Raw genomic sequence first — 18,622 nt, 5'->3', positions numbered from 1 at the left:
ACTCATATATAGAACTTTCCCTGGTTTTTTTGCCAACTTTAAGAAAATAATTTAGGAACTGAACATGAAAATTAAACAAAAAACCAAAAGAATTCCATTTGAAATGGATAACTTTGAAGTGAGTACATACCTGTGCTAGTGCGATAGGTGGCTGTATGGGCTGGCTGCAAAGGGTCCCCCTGACTCTGACTGAGACTCCGCATGGGGGGTTTCTGATATACTCTGTCTTCATAAATGGGATCTATGTGATGTTCTGGAGACTGTAGTGCCCTCAATTCAGAGCCAAGGTGGCTGTGTTGGCTGCTATAAGATGCCCGAGATCCAGCTGCAAGTGAACAAATAGAATAATTAGGAAGGAAATAGTACACAAACAAGACCACTTTTGTCAAAGGTATATTTGAACATAACTTTGGGATTTTAATTTTTAAAGAAAACTGTTGAAATGTGCACAAAATAACATGAAATGACGGCAATGAGTCAAGCTAATCAGCTTATCAGCACCTCCAGTTATATAACTCTTGATTTTCCCATAAGGAAGATAATATTCCAAGAGATAAATAGTTATTGTACAAAGCCAATAAAACTACCTTCTCAGTATTTCACAAATGTAGCTGGAATCCTCAATAAAGGAATTAATTAACAAGGAAGAAAAAAGAAAAGGCAAAAACACCATTGCTAATTGGTCTGGGTGATTCAAACATAAACTTTACCACAAAAATAACTTCAGGTGATGTATAAACATATTAATGACCAAAACAAATCATTTTAATACTTCTCCTGAAAACTGGTGGGACATTTTGCTTCATGAACATTTTTCCCTTGGACTATGAATGAACCATAATGCTAGGGCTTTCTATAGTCTAAATTCCCAAAGGATGGATAAATGAGACATATCCAAAGATAAGATGCTTTAAAGTAACAGAAAAGGTGAAATATAAGATTTTTTTTGCTACCATTTCAAAATGAAAGTGCTAGTTTTCCATTTTCTGATAATAATTAAAAGATTATGAAATAAAGTTTGCAAATCCCTAGTCATTAAATGTTATTTTTATGACTTTCTTTTGCAATTCTGAAAAATATATTCTGCCATGTTATTATTGTGCTATTATGGCATGGAATGTGTAAGGCGTGGATCAAAGGTCTTGAAATTACAGATAGAGATTGATGGCACAATGAGGAAGGCTAATACAAATTAAAAGTCAATAGGGTATGTGCTTTAAAGTGGTTGATCTAGTCATGAGAACTGAACAACTTCCACAAACTGACCATTCTTAAAAGTTGCTGAATATTTGGGATAAAAGTAAATAAATAATAGATCAGAAAATTTGTTTACCCATTCCCTTTGTTAGTGATTCAATAAATTTCCATTTAGGTTATTCTCAGTAGAATTATGCATCTAAAATAATTATTTTGCATAATTAGGTTCAATACATGTGGCTTATCAAGTGCCAAGATCAAGCTGAATATTAGCCTATGTACATGTTTGCTAGTTTTCATTTTTATGTTCATATAGGCACAGATGTGAGTCTTAATTTGCCTTCAGTAAAGTCACTGCTGCCAATTCATGTTACCTCTGAAGTTTACTATCCTGTTGTTCAGAATTGCAAACATGGCTTTACGTCTAAATATATATGAAAAAATAATCATGATTATCCAGATGTTAAAAACAGCAATTTATCAAACATATTTTTAAAAGGTGTTCTTTGAGTCAAATTAAAGCATTATCTCTGTTTCAGAAATAAAAAAAAAAATTAATGAGAAATGCAATAGAATGTCAATCTTTTAAAGTAGTTTCTGAGGTAAAATTGACTTGTTTAATCACATGTATACACATTCACTTGAACCCAGGAAATAAGACTTCAGAAATATTAGCTAGCAATTATAAAAAGGGACATGAATTTAAGGTAATTTTGCCACAAACAACTTTCAAACGGTTGTCATTTAATCATAATAGGACAAAATTCTTGCATGTTTGAATATGCTATGAGGATTTTATTCTTTCATTGATGATACTTTAAGGAAACAAGATAGTTATATTTATGCATATATTTATACACACAATATATGCAACACAAATCACTTATGTAATATATAAAAATAGCATTATTTTAAATGCTATTTTAAATTTGGTTGTTTAGTTAAGTTTTTTTTAATGTGTAAATGTATGTGAATGTATGTGAGTAAGTATGTGAATAAAGGAGGGAGAGAAGAAAAAAAGAGACCATAGAAAGAGTTTTTTCATGTTTTTCTATTGGAAATGTTCATTATTTGAAAGTTGAGAATTATCAGTATGTATATGCTATTGGCCACAAGAATAAATGCATCAACAAGCTGAAGTTTGACCATATAGCATAATAATAGAAACTTTATGCAGATATTTTTAGAGACTTTAGGCAAAAATGACTACTTGAAAAGCAGCTCTCAGTTACTTACACCAACAAAATACTGTATTCCAAAGAGAGAAAATAATGATCAAGAATCCAGTGAGAAACTAATAATATATCCTTGTACAGCATAATGGCTCAAGAAATTATGCAGTAGGTTGGGACAATTGAAAAGGGTGCAAAAGCCCACATTTACACAGGGACATAAGACCCTAGCCTACCAGCAACATAGGGAAGAAACTTGGGATATCTACCCAGGGCAGCAAGAGCAGATGCTATTGCAAAAGCACCAGGGTGGTCAGAGAGCCATAAGATAGGGCCCCTGAAGAACAGAGTGGTGGCTAGAGCAGCAATGAATCACTCAACAGAGAACCCAAACTCCAAATTTGATGTTTTAGAACACTTTTTTTTAAAGAGACCAGATCCTGAATCTCCAAGATTTTGTGTGTGTGTGTGTGTGTGTGTGTGTGTGTGTGTGTGTGTGTGTGTGTGTACTAATCCTGAGAGATGAAAAGTTAGTAAAGAATACAAGGAATCTAGGAAAGACCACATATCATAGATTCAAATATCTCTCCCCTTCAAAAAAATTTGCAGTACAAAGACTGGCCCTGGCACAAAGCATCAATTTAGATGCAAAAAATTTAATGAGTAAATGAAGAAAAATACCAATATTATAAATGTAAAGATGCCTCAAAAGCAAAAAGAAAATATCTCTGGAAGGGGACACTTAAAGGAAAAGAATAAATTTTCCACTAGGTCTAAATGAATATCCAGAAGAGATGACGCAAAATATTTTTAAAATGAAATTATAAGCTCTAGAGGAAAGAAATAAAAATGTTCTAGAAAATAATATGGTAAATCTTAATCAATAAGTAAAATCCTCAGTGCTGGAATAGATGAAAGAGATTCTGACACTGACTCTACAACATAGCAAGAAACACTAGAACAAAATAAAAAAAATGAATAAAAAAACAAGTTAAAAAAGACAACTATTATAAAAAACAAGCAGCCTGGAAAACAAACCAAAGAGAAATAATTTAAAGATCATTTGTTTCCCTGAAAAAACATGATTAAAATGTGCAAATCCCACACTTTGAGAAATCACAAAGGGAGATTGCACTGAGATATTAGAACAAAAGGGCACAGTAGAAGTAGAAAGAAACCACAATAATACTCTAGATGAAACCCTCCCCTAAAAGAGTCTCAGGAATATAAAAGCTGAAGATCAAAGCACCTCAAAGAAAAGAAAATCTTTAGGTATCCAAGATAAATCAGTTCAAGGACTAAAGAAGTTCAATTAATATCACACACACACACTTGTAGTTTCTACTATAGAAAGGAGAGGAGCTCTTGGAATATGATTCCAAAATGCAACTCAACAAGAACTTACCTAGCAAAGCTAAGCATGATTCTATCTGGGGAAAATGGATGTTTAAGGGAATATTTCACATGAAAATACCAGAGCTCAGTAGGAACTCCTACTGATGTTCCAGAGAAATTTAAACAATAAATTTATTTGAACAATTATAAGGAATTCTCTAATGAGAAAGAAGGGGGGGTAAAGTCCCTTCAGAATCTTATTTTATTTTTTTCCCTGAGGCAATTGGGGTTAAATGACTTGCCCAGGATCACATAGCTAGGAAGTGTTAAGTGTCTGAGGCTATATTTGAACTCAGGTTTTCCTGTCTTCAGGACTGGTGCTCTATCCACTCTGCCACCTAGCTGTCCCAGAATCTTATGTTTTCAAAAAGCATTGAGGAAACTAAGTAAAGGAAAGAAAACACCTGGAAATTGATTATTTCCTTAGGATCTAAAAAGAAGAAAAAGAAAATAAAATAAAAAGAAAACACTAGTATAGAAATGAAGAAGAAGAGAGAAGAATTTGTTATTTTTCACAATTAGCTTCCTTGAGAAGAATATGTAACAAATATGGACCTCACTCTTTACCTGAAATAGACAAAAATTTGCGTGCACACACACACACATTCCAGTAGGTAATAAGAGAACATGGGGGAACTACTTAAAAGGAAAAATAATATTGTTTAGGAAATAGAAGCAAAAAAGATTTTCAAATCCTAAAGGAAGGGTTAAAAGAAAAAGAAAAAAAAAAGAGCCAGGAATTAAAATTTCCCCATTAATTGGATAATATCTCAACAAATTATGGTGTTTGAATGCAATGGAATTTTGTTGTTGGGCTTAATGGAATGTTATTGTAAGAAATTACAAAGGAAATTATTTTAGAGAATCTTTGGGAACATAAACTGACAGTGAAAAGAACCAAAATAACTTTAAAAAGCATAGCAACACTGCAAAGAAAAATAACTTTGATAGACTTTAGAAAACTAATTAATGCAATGATCAATCATATTTCTAGAGAAGGTGACCTGAGAGATGATATCTGTTTTTCAAGTACATGAAAAGCTATCTGGTGAGAGAAAACAATTTTATTCTGTTTGCCCCCTTAAGAGCAAGGTGAAGAAATTTTAAACAGGAAAATTTAGATATTATATCAGGGATAAAAAAACTGAGGAAACTACCTAATAATTAGAACTATGAAGAAGTAGAATGGGCTACCTTAGGAAAAATGAATCCCCCTCACTAGAAATCTCCAAACAAAGGGTAGATGAGCAACTTCTCTGATGCATTTAAGTTGAAATTGTGTATGTATGTGTGTGTGTGTTTTGTGCACCAGACTATTGTTGCTAAGATTCCTTCCAACTCCAAAATTCTATGATTCTGTAAAAAGAAAACTTTCCAAATCACCTAATAGCAGTGAACTAAATATATAAACATTATAAAGATGTCTTCATATCAGTAGATGATATTTATGAGAACAGAACCATTTAATATTAAATATGTAAAAGATCTGAAAAAATAATTAATCCAGTACCCTCATTTTAAGATTAAGCTAATAATTTTGAGAGGGATTAAATTACTTATTCATTTCAATAAGTGATAGTTATTCAATCACCTCAAAATGTATGTCCATAGGCACCTCACACTCAATACATTAAAATGAAAACTCAGTATCCTTTTATACAACCTCTACTCAATGTAAATTTTATGGTAAGGACATCAGATTCCTAGTAATCCATGCTGACCACAGTGGTTAGTTTCATCCTAAACTCTTCATTCAGTAGCCCAACATATCCAATGCAATAACAAACCTCACTTTTACTTTGAAAAGATTATAGATTAAATATAGACAGATAGACACATGGATATAAAGATATAGATGCACATACAAAGACATATTCTTTTTAGTCCACTCACATTTAACCTATTATAATTAATTTTTTAAAAATTGGTCTTCCGGCCTTATATCTCTCTTTGCTCCAGTTCATCCTACACAATTCCAAATCTGCCTAAACAATTTCTGTAAAGTGATTTCATGTTGCCTCCAAGACTTTTTTGATCTTGGTTCTTTCTAATTTCCTACTTTTCTTATATTTTATTCTCCTTCATGCACAAGCCTTCTGTTTGTTGCAAATATAATATTCTATCTCTTTCTCTGCATCACTAGTTTTCTCCCTCTTCACTTCTACCTCTGAGTTTCCTTGGCTTTCTTTATAATGCTGATCAAATTCCACCTTCTACAAAAGTCCTTTTCCAGTCTCCTAAGCTGTGACTGTCTTCCCCTTTGATGTAGGTATTTTCTACATATATTATATGTATACACAGTTATTTTCATGTTTGTCTGCCCCATTAGAATGGAAGTTCTATGAAGATGATGCACACCAGCATGTTTGTAATAAACATGTAATTTTAGAGTGTTGTCTGGGGACACGGAAAGCTTATATGACTTTCTCAAAGTTTAGGTCAGATTTAAGACTTAAAATCAAATAATTCTGACTTGAATGAAACTACAAGCTGTTTTTTGGGAGGGATCAAAATGAATACAATCAAAATAAAAATTGCAACAGGAGAAGACATAAATAGAGGTGATCATACTGACAAAACAAAGAGGCCAAAAAAATGATACTGATAATAAATTAGTGTGCATCAGTTTGGGGAGATTAATGAAATTTAAATTGAAACATTAAATATGGTAGTTTTCCTTCTGGTCAAGAAGAAGCTAAAATAATTTACTATAGACCAAAGATTAGAATAAAATATGAATTTTGTAAGAAATTCTAATGAATAAAAACATTTCATAAACTTTTGGAAACTGGTCAAAGACACACATAATTAATATTATACTAAGGTGATGAGTTAATAGATCTTCATACTTAAAATACACAGCCTTGCATTTTAGCTAGTTACCTGAAAATTTTCTAATGTCCTATGTTGTAAGTTGTTTGAAAGCCAAGATTTTTTTTATTGATTTTTGCCTCTACCACTTTGCCTAGCAAGTGCTTTATAATAGTAATTACTCAATAAATATATGTTGATTCTCCAATTGATAAATGGTCAAAGGATATGAACAGACAATTTTCAGATGATGAAATTGAAATTATATCCTCTCATATGAAAGAGTGTTCCAAATCACTACTGATCAGAGAAATGCAAATTAAGACAACTCTGAGATACCACTACACACTTTTCAGATTGGCTAAGATGACAGGAAAAGATAATGATGAATGTTGGAGGGGATGTGGGAAAACTGGGACACTGATGCATTGTTGGTGGAGTTGCAAAAGAATCCAGCCATTCTAGAGAGCAATTTGGAATTATGCCCAAAAAGTTATCAAACTGTGCATACCCTTTGATCCAGCATTGCTGCTATTGGGCTTATATCCCAAAGAAATACTAAAGAGGGGAAAGGGACCTGTGTGTGCCAAAATGTTTGTGGCAGCTCTTTTTGTAATGGCTAGAAACTGGAAAATGAATGTATGTCCATCAATTGGAGTATGGTTGGATAAATTATGGTATATGAACGTTATGGAATGTTATTGCTCTATAAGAAATGAACAGAAGGATGAATACAGAGAGGTTTGGAGAGACTTGCATGAACTGATGCTGAATGAAATGAGCAGAAACAGGAGATCACTATACACTTCAACGACAATACTGTATGAAGACATATTCTGAGTGAAGTGGATATCTTCAACATAAAGAAGATCCAATTCACTTCCAGTTGATCAATGATGGATAGAAACAACTACATCCAGAGAAGGAACACTGGGAACTGAATGTAAACTGTTTGCACTACTGTCTTTCTACCCAGGTTACTTATACCTTCGGAATCCAATTCTTACCATGCAACAAGAAAATTGGATTTACACACATATATTGTATCTAGGTTATATTGTAACACATTTAATATGTATGGGATTGCCTGTCATCTAGGGGAGGGAGTAGAGGGAGGGAGGGGAAAATTTGGAAAAATGAATACAAGGGATAATGTAAAAAAAAAATTACTCACGCATATGTACTGTCAAAAAATTGTAATTATAAAATTAATTTAAAAAATAAAAAATATGTGTTGAATGAATGGCTGCATTAAGACATGCATGAATAAGTAAAGAACTAAAGAAATAAATATATATATATATATGTTTAAATATATATGTGTGTGTGTGTGTGTGTGTGTGTAAATATTTTACTTAAGTCATAGATATAATATTCATAAACTATAAAATAGTAATTTTCCCTGCACTTCCAGAGAGAAGTATTTTTTAAAGGGCAATACAATATCAAGATAGTTATATTCCTAATTTCTATGAAATTGTGACTTCTATTTATGATATGAAGAACAATTATTCACTTTCATTTAATTTCTTTAAGATTTTCAGTGCACTAATTTTTTCTTTTATCACTATCTCAAATTAGAGGAAGGATAATTCTGCCCATTATTTCATAACTCATTCAGATCAAGTAATACTAATAGCATCATAGAAGTTTCAAAATTCTACTTTGTGCATAATTTCATTAGTTTGTAACAGTATAATTAAATAATTTTAAATATGATTAAGGTTAATTATTAAAAGGTATAGAGATATAATGAAATTCCCTGTTTGAATTTTTAAAACTCTTTATAATTTCTTTCAGATGAACTTGTTTGCAAGATCTCTGGCTTGAAAAGAGTGAAAAGCACAAGTTCTCTGAAATGTTTCAGGAATGATTGTTAGTCTACTTAATCACATTAGTCTTATTAAAATTCAAATGTGAGGAACATTGATTTGACTTGTTTTTATTGTCCTCTTCTTTTTCAGATGGCTGGAAACTTGGCTCCTGAAGAAATAATTTGGCATTCTTTTTTGATGTCATAAATAACCATATTCACCACTTTTGGGGGGTTGAATAAAATACTATGTGTATACATATATGATAGCCAAAGAATACTGGACATTTTATCTCCGTTAAAGATAATTTGACAGATGAGGAAACTGTGGCCTCCATATTTAATATTAATAAATACTTTTCTAATACACTGATTTAATAATTGAAGCAATTTGGATATACAACAATATTCATTTGAGCGAATCCTCGTCATGGTGTTCAATAGTTCATTTAATTTTAAAATTAGGTAAATGGAAAATGGAAATGGAAAAAGATCTACTCATTAGCAAAATAATCAAGAATAAAAAAACTATAGTGGAATCAGAAATATAAATTTAAAGACACTACTCAATGATTTCAAGTTACCAATTTTTATATGTATATGAAAGCCATAAAACATTACAAACACCATAGGTTTGTGCTCCTATGGACAATTATAAGTGATGTCAGAATCACTGCCTATTTTTCATATTTCAAAAGATTAGTTGCCTCTTCAGTGTGGATACTCAGTCATAAATACCCTTGTTCTAGCTTACTAGTTCAATTCTTTTTCTGATGATATAGCTCCTTATTACTAATAGCATTTTCCATGTATAGTTATCTATCACTTATATAAACTATTCTTTATTACTTCCCTGCATCTCTCTATTATTCTTTGGGGATTAACAGTTTTAATTCTGTGCAATATAGTATTTCATGTTCTCCTGATATATAATATCACTAAAAGAACACTTGTATCAGATGGGCTTCTGTTTCAGGAAGAAGTTTAGGATTTAAAAAATGGTGAAATAATTTTTAAAAGTAAGCCAGATCTCTTTCTTCGTCCCATTCAATATTGGACCCAGTTAAATGTTTATAATAACAATCTTTTTCTTTAAAGAATTTAGAATTCAATTGTTTGGATGCATGGTATCATGAATGTAGAAAGCATCCTTTAAAGAAATTTATTCTACCAATTCAGGTCTAGGAGATTTAGCTAGGGCCTTGTTAAATGGGTTGCTGAGGATCACATAGCCAGTATCTACAAAAGACGGACTTGAATCTAATTTTTCTGAAGTAAAGATTGGAATTCTATCCATTATGGAAAGCTGCTTTTGAATGATTTGATGATATTCAATAATAAAGATATTTAGTGAAATTATAGTATATAATATAGCATAACATATGATAAAACTAAAGATCTAAACTTTTGGAACAAAAACACATTATTTGACAAAAACTGCAGGGAAAACTGGAAAACAGTATGGCAGAAACTAGATATAGAGCAACATCTCACATTGTATACAAAAATAAGGTCAAAATAAGATTTACACATCAAGAGTGATACCATAAACAAATTAAGAGAGCATGGAGTAGCTTATCTGTCAGATTTATGGATAAGGAAACAGCTTAGGACCAAACAAGATAGAGAGAACATTAGCAAATGTAAAATAGTCATTTAAAATATTTTGCACAAACAAAATCAATGTAAATAAAATTATAAGGAAAGCAGCAAATTAGGGGGAAATTACAATACATATCTCTGACAAAGGCCTCATTTCTAAAGTATATAAAAATGAATCCAATTTATAAAAATACAAACCATTCCCCACTTGATAAATGACCAAAAGGTAAGAAGATACAATTTACTGAGAAATAAAGCTATCTATAGTCAATGAAAAAAAAATGCTCTAAATCACTATTGATTAGAGAAATGCAAATTAAAACAACTCTGAGATAACATCTCACACGTATCAGATTAGTTAATATGACAAAAATGGAAAATATTGGATATTGGACAGAAATATGGAAAAACGGGTACTAATGCATTGTGGTAGATTTATGAACTGATCCAACCATTCTGGAGATGAATTGGAATGAAAGAGGTATAAAACTGTGCATACCTTTTGATCCAGCAATACCACTACTAGGTCTACCTTACAAAGATATTTTTTAAAGAGGAAAAATACTCATTTGTACAAAACTGTTTATTGCAGCTCTTTTTGTGATATTTATTTATTCCTGATGAACAGATAGAAAAAAAAATAAAGGGAGCTGAAGTCATTCTCCCAAGGTAACATATAATGTGTTGGCAGAATTAAGCAAATATTTTATGATTGTAGCCCCATAATCTTATTAATCAAACCTTGCTTAAAGGGTTTTGGAAGATATGACTCAGTATAATACAGAGGCAAGTATCCAAATTTAAGATTAAGTGAATCTTCCCTCCTTTCCTCCCTCCTTTTTAGATGTTAAATCAATTTAAAGAAGGCACAATGGTTGAAATGTAAAAGAATAATTTTCTTATCATGCTCCAATTTAGAGCTTTATTAATTAATTACATTATTCAAACTGCATCCATTCAGTATCCTGAAATGGATATGATATTTTTTAAAGAATAAGATTTTGTTTTTCATTTGCTCATGTTCATGTTTAGTCTATGTATAGTGTTATTTCATCACTTCCTATATATACTTGCAGAGGCATTTTATATTCAATATGATTTTACTACTAAATGTTGCTTATAACAAACATCTACTACTCAAATATTCTGGGAAAAATAGTTGGAGGCAAGGAGAAATATGACTGAGGGCTAAATAAGCTAGGAGATAGAAAGTCAGAGATAGCAGCAGATCAAATGCTGCAAGCAGGCAGAAGAGATCATTTCCTTCATTTCTGAGATAAAGAACTATCTCCAGAAAAAAGAAGAAGAACAATCACCTATTCCTAGTATTAAGTAAACTAAAAGATAAAACCAGGGAATATATATATGAAATCTTATTCACACTTCATAAAGGAGCTCAATTTTAATAACAATATTCTGCAACCTAGAATAGATACATCAGCTTTTGTTACAAATCACCAACTTTAACTTTTGCCTTACAATTTGTACTAACTCAAGGTTGTATTTCTGCAATATTGTGACATCATCAGACACCAGTGTCTGCAACATAGATAAATGCTTAGTCTCTACTTTGAAATTTTCTGAAATAAGATAATTTTGTGTTTGCGTTTCATCATAAAAACTTACTCTAACTGGATTAGAAAAGCATATGCCAAGAAAAAGATATTCCAGAATGTAGGTGCATATGTATTTAGATGATAATGAATATATTATTACAAATATTTGTGTGTATTTATGTGTATGCATACATGTCCTTGTATACATATATTTTTGTATAGATACAATAGTTACAAGCTACATATAAGAACAATACAACCTAAGCTTTAATGTCATCACTTGTAAAATGAAAAAAACTAATTCAAGCATTGGGTTCATTTGTTCATGTGTTCCTTTTATTATTTAAATGGACCCCAAATCACTTTGCTATAAATGATAGGATTATGATAGTAGTCTAAATTTCATTTTAAACTGCCAAATATAATCAATAATTCATTAAGTTATTTTGGCATTAAATTTACATGTTAATTTAAATTTATTAAATTCTTTATATTATCGGTTCCTTATAAAAATATTTATTGCAGTTCTAACCATACAAACAAATGAATATACTTGAAATTTCTAAAAGATATATTTTAATTAGTTCTAAAAAATCACCCAAGAAAGATATTAGCAGTACTAGTATACTTCATTTTCATAGCCAGATATAAACTCCAGATATAAAAGTTCCTAATACATTATTTTTTTGCTACGTGTCATGCTGGCTTCAAAGAACAGCAAAAAAAAAAAAAAAAAAAAAGTTCAATTTTTTACATAAACAGACTAAAAAGATTAAGCTTCTTCTAGCTAAGGTGCACACTGAGCTATGTAGAAACCAAGCAAACAAGAATTTGTTCACCACATTCTAAGAAGAGCATCTTTTGAAAGCTATACAAAGAAAGTTTAAGACAAATACCAGGAATTTTATTCATGGACAATTAATTTATTTAATATATTTTCCTCAAAACTAATATTAACAGTAAAAATAAATGTATGCTAAACGGGTTTGGAAAAATTGTGAGTTACATATAAATCACTAACAGAAGTTTGGATTTACTAAGCTTTAAGGTGATTACACTACAAAAGATAGCAATGCTTTCCCAATAATAGATTACCTTAGACCAAGGGTTCTTAGGCTGGGATACATACACCCTCAAAGTTTCATAGATAATTATCATGGATTTCATGAAGTTAGATGGAAAATACAACAATATTTTAAAATAATTATTTTCCTTCCATATTTGTGTTTTTGTTTGTGCTCTTAAAGACATTACTCTGAGAAAAGTTCTATAGATTTTTACCATGTCTTAGGGATCCATGACCCACAAAAAAGTTACTAACTAACTTTAGCTTTAGACTGTTCTAGTAATAATGTATTAAGTTGTATGGGTCATAAATTTGTCTTTATGTTGCAAATTTGAGGATTAAATGAAATACTGTATACAAATCATTTTCCAAACTTTAAAGTGCTATATACGCACAAGCTATTATTATAATTAATATGACAGTAGTCCTACATCATAGAGATTTAGAGTTGGAAGGAACAAAGGAGATCATCTAATCCACTCCTCTTTTTTTACAGATGAGAAAACTGAGGTAAAGATAGTTCATACAACAAATCAGCAGAAGATATGACTAGAGCCTAGATCTCTTTTTCAGATGAGGGCCACCTCTTTATTCCTAATTAGCAAATAATACTGAGTAAAATATGCTTTATTAATTGCTTGTTTAAATAGATTTAGAAAAATCTTTTCAGTATAATAAAATTTCTAAATAAATGTTGTCATTTTCATTTAATATAGAAACCAATCAAGGAGAGTTTAAAAATGAACAGTTTTCAGAACCAATTAATTATGGCCAAAATGGCATCTCATCATAATTACCATAAATCTTGATATTGTATCTAAGTGATCCAGAATAAGAAAGTTGCTGTCATTCTAAAAGGCTCACCCTTTTCGGCATTCAGATTCAGATACAGCACAGAAGCTGAAGCAGTGGTTTCCAAGGACTTGAATATGCCATTCATCTTTTTAAAAGTGTTAATTTGTGTTGAATATAATGCTATGTTTCTCTGGGTGAAAATGAGGTTTTGCCCTTTGAAGGGCATAGTTGAAATTCTAAAATATATATATAACATTTGGGGTTTGCTATCTGACAAAAGGAAGAATGGGCATGGCCTTCTCTTTGTAATTCATTTTTGATGCAAATTATATATTATTAAGAATATAGTAAGTAGTGTACCTCACATCTATACGCTTCAGACATCAGTCTTACTTACTACTTCAACTGTATTAAATGTATGCTTTTAGCAATACAGACCCATCACTTTTTCTAAAAACAAACAAACAAACAAAAAACCATAAAATTCAGCTTTTGTGATGTTAATTTAAAATTATCCTTCTCATCCTAACCAGTCATCTAAGTACATGAGAGGTTAATACTAATGATTTTCTTCACCAAGATTCATAATGTAACCCTTTTGTGTCACTCCAGGGGAAACAGACTTTGCTCAGTTCAAACAGAATGTTCAGTAAACAAGTTAATTAATTTTAAAGATTGTTTTCTCCATATAAATTTCTATTATTTAAAATAACTACACTTGCTATTTCTAATATAGTATATGGCAAATAAAAATTGCTTTGGAGGATAGAAATGAATAATTATGAAATCAAGGAAATTTTTTTGGAAGGAGATTTAAATTTCTTTAGAAATTTTTATTAAAGCTAAAGAAAGAATTTTTAATTCTAAGGAATTAAACTACATTTAGGTATTAGATCCAGAAATATAAGTAAATTGTAGGTGTTTTATGAAAATATAAACTGAAAATAGTAATTGAGATTCAAAATAGTCTTTATGTAATAAATGATGACTGCTCTTTAAGTTTTTTAAGATAACTCCACCTTTCCCATAGTATTAATGCTGTTCTTATTACTATCGATGATACTTTTGACTTGTTCTCACTAGGACCCATAATCAAAATAGTTTTCCACTTAGTGGGAATGGATTTGTTCCAATTCAGCCACAGGCTTACACCAAAGCCCTTCTTTGATGAATGTTTTTTTTTTTTGTTTGTTTGTTTTGTTTTGTTTTGTTTTCAAGATAGCTTACGTTTAAGAAGAGGGCAATCTGTAGCCATGTGATAAAACAAACTAACTGGCCCACACATGAATGGAACCCATGTCTTTGGTGTTATTAAAACTACTTACAATATAAACAGAAGTGAAGAAATCACTTTATAAATACTAACATGCCACAAAAATACGAGGTATTAAAAAGTAGCTATAGATATAAATTCAATGCATATTTATTCAATAAATATTTTACTATATTCAAGCCATTTTATTATAGGCTAGTATTATAAATACTATATAAGATTAGGGAAAATTTTATCCAGCAGCCTTAGCATAAAAGTATACAATGTAAGACTTAGGTGCCCGTTTAAATTCAATCTAAGATGAAGTAATAACAATGGTTGGCAGGTGAGATTCAGAAAACCAATTAGAGAAACAGGCTATAAATTAAAATACAGAGAAGTGCCCCAAATGAAATGGATGTAAGTCAAATGGTTGGTAGCAAAAGACATGTTTTCTCCTCTAAAGCTAAAGTCATTTTCAGAAGTTACAACAGAAGCTTCAAAGTACCACTATAGATTGTATGCATAATCTTACTGAGCCTTAGTCTTGTTATCACATGGGGAATGGTGAAAACTGTTTTGGGAAAGTTTGGCTACTCTTTCAGATTAAAAAACAAAACAAAACAAAACAAAACAAAACAAAAAAACAAAAACAAAAACAAAAACAAAAACAAAAAAAAAAACAACCCTGACTACACAGCAATCCAAGGCACTGGCAACAAAAAGTCAATATGAGTGAGAGAAAAATAAATAATTGCCATCTCTCCTCACTGAATCATATCAGACACTAAACATGTCTGTGATTTGTTGGTCTTTTTTCTTGTTTTCTTTTAATGCTTTGTGAAATATTTCTTGATGTTTGTAGTTAATGTTCTCTTCCTCAGTTTTCCATAGACCCGTCTATGTTTCTCCACACCAAACTCCAGTAGACTTTAAGACCAGTGAAGGCAGGGATGATTTCATTTTTGTCTGTACCTTACACATGGTAGACATTTACAATGAATTGAAGGGAATTTGGACAGTTGTATTGTGCCCTAATAATAACTAAACACAATGCCAATAATCTTTCTAGAAACTACTGTTCTGGTTGTTAACTTCCATAATTCTATGTGTCCCTCATATGAATTACTTATTTTATATTTCACGTAAATCAAGAGACATTTTTATTTACATATGAAAGAAATATGAAAGGTATTTGTCACTTTAGGGATATAGCACCATATGTTACAGATCTACAGTCATGTTGGCTCTTATAGCAGAAGAGGCATGGCTAGCTCTCCATTCCAAAGAATATTGTCATGAGTCAAGAATTTGAGTAAGAAAAATCTCTTTACTGATGCTTACATACATAGTAGCAGCAATAGTGTAATGAAAATCAACAATGAAAAATTTAGTAACTCTAATCAACACAATGTTGTTTCACAATTCCAAGGACTCATGTATGAAAAATGTTGCAGATGGAGAAATGATGGACTAGATGGATGCAAACTTTTTTCTTTTTCTTATTTTTTCTTGTTTTGTCCCCTCAAGCATGGTAATTGCAGAGATATGTCTTGTTCATATGTATTATGGTTTTTTTAATTTTTGCCTTCTCAAAGGCTGAGAAAATGTCTGCAAGGAGGAAGTAAATTTAGAACTTAAAATAATAATTGTCCTTCATTTTTGAAGACAATTACATCACAGTGTGTACAAATCAAGACATGTGCAAGAATTGGATTTAAGTGAGGGAGAACTACACTAAGTCATCAGCCTCACTCACTTTTTCAGGGTCATAAAAGTCCAGTGGCAAGACAGAAATCAGGGTGTCTGGTGAATGTCTGAACAGCTGTAAATGTTCTACAGCACCTGGATACATTCACAACCCTTGGGACAAGGTTATCCATTTAGTTCTCTCAGGGAAGTCCTCACATTCTTGAGTCCATCTCATCTGACACAATAATTTATCAGTATGTAGACATGGAGCATGCAATAGTTTCAGCTGTGAAAAAGGCTCAGCAAGTTCTCATACCAGAGGTTCTAGTCCTCCTTTAAAACCCCATATTTAGGGCAGGATTATAACATCATAATAAAAACAAAGAAAAATATAATAAGCATAAATTACAAATATCACGAATAATTATGAATAAAATTAATTAAGGATAATCATGGTTTTTATTCTTGTATGTCATTTATTCTAGAAGAGGACCATCAGAGAAATGATGCCATGACATGCAAGTGAATAGGATTTAAGTAAAGAGGGCTGGGCAAAGTTACCAGTCTCATTTTCTCCTCCAAAGCCATCTTTGTCTAGTCATCAGGATGACTTTAGAAATGGCTCTGTATTCAGAGGGAAAGTTTGGCCTCAGTTTGACTGAGGCCACACCCAATTAGTGAGTAAGCCTAGGTGGCAACTGAGGCAAAGGATGGCCTCTTTCATTTACTTGTTTTCAGGATGCAGTAAACATTTGGGAACAAGCTGCTGCTATATGTTCAGAGCATTCTCCCCAGGGACATATCCTAAACCACTCTAGAAGAAATTCAGAAAGTCAGAAGAAATTTCTGATGCCAAATAAATTGTCTTTTTGCACTCAAAATTCCATGTTCTAGATGGTCCTGTCAGACAGCTAAGTAGCATTCTTTGGATTTGGCATGCTGGTAACAAATACAAAGTACTTAGATGTGAAACCAACCAATTTTGTACTTAATAATGAACACTAAAGTTAATAACTACTTAGTATTATCTCTACATATATAAATAGGACCAAATAAATCAAATCATATGAGCTGAGGTACATAAACATTGAAATGAGATATAGAATATCATTATTTTCATTATACAAACTGGCATAATAGATTTGAAGTTTCCAGGGATTGGTATAAATTTGTATTACTCAAATTCTCCCACTAAAGGAGTTGAATCTAACTGTCTTCATAGATCCCATCGTTAACTATACCTTCTGTCTTTTATCAGTAAACTACTTTAATCTACTCGGTTAAGGTCATATCAATAAATGACAACAATTACTATGAAAACTGATTTTTAGTTATATTAATTCTCATGGAATAAGCGATTTTGTTAAGTTATTTTTAAAAAGAGATTATGGAATCTTTCATTAACATTAACTTTATCCATGAATTGTTGAATTGACATATATTAAGTGCTTACTATGTGTAAAGCATGAGGAATACAAAGAAAAATGCATTCCATATCATCAAGTGCTTGCATTCCACTGAGAAGATACTTATATAAATAAATATAAAATAATTTAAGAAAGAAGAAAGCTTTAATAAACTAGGGGATTTTAGGAGAGAAGATCAAGAGAGACTAAGGATTATTTTTTTTTTATCATAAGTAGTACCTGAGCTGAGCCTTGAAACAAATGTAAACTGAGATATAGAAAGAATTCTTTCACAAATCTGTATAAAGGCACAGAAATGGAAAATGGGATGTTTTTGAGCTTAGTGATTACTTATGTCACATACAAAATTGTTCCTTGGTCCTCTTCAATTTTCTACCATTCATTCTTTTACCTTCTTCCTTTCTTCTTTACATGTCTTTGAGCCCCCCTTTTCTTCCTTGACCTATAGATTAGACTTTCATGTAATTTCTACTATAATCCCTAAATCAAAAAACCCTTAAGAATTCACAGAAAAGGGTGCCAAATGTCAGAAAATCTGTCAGAGATAAGTCTCTGACATCAGCAGACTTTTCACAGAAGTAACAGAGGGTAATGAAAATACTTTCCTTACATTTGGTAGACCGATCAATCACAGAACTGAGAGTTGAAAGGGATATGAAAGGCAATTTATTCCACTATGACTCTTCTTTTATGTATGAGGATATAGGCCCAGGGACTTTCATGAAGTGAATTACTCAAGATCACACAGATAGTATGCAGAAGAGGTGGAATCTGAATTCAGTTCCTCTGACCATTGAGACAGTGCTTTCCCTCCACTCCATTCTCCTATATCATTTAATCAAAG

At 31.4% G+C, this 18,622-nt stretch overlaps 1 protein-coding gene across 1 annotated transcript in view; it reads right to left on the bottom strand.

Moving 5' to 3' along the window:
• The window catches only part of CTNND2 (catenin delta 2), a 1,154,077-nt gene that overhangs the window by 440,651 nt on the left and 694,804 nt on the right, over positions 1-18,622 (bottom strand). The window contains 1 exon segment of the mRNA XM_074279123.1: positions 131-325. Within this exon segment, the coding sequence (XP_074135224.1) occupies positions 131-325 (195 nt within the window).

Source organism: Sminthopsis crassicaudata, chromosome 1 (genome assembly GCF_048593235.1).
Source record: "Sminthopsis crassicaudata isolate SCR6 chromosome 1, ASM4859323v1, whole genome shotgun sequence".
Taxonomy (NCBI): domain Eukaryota; kingdom Metazoa; phylum Chordata; class Mammalia; order Dasyuromorphia; family Dasyuridae; genus Sminthopsis; species Sminthopsis crassicaudata.
Note: the sequence above shows the minus strand (reverse complement) of the source record. Positions and strands in the feature narration are given on the sequence as shown.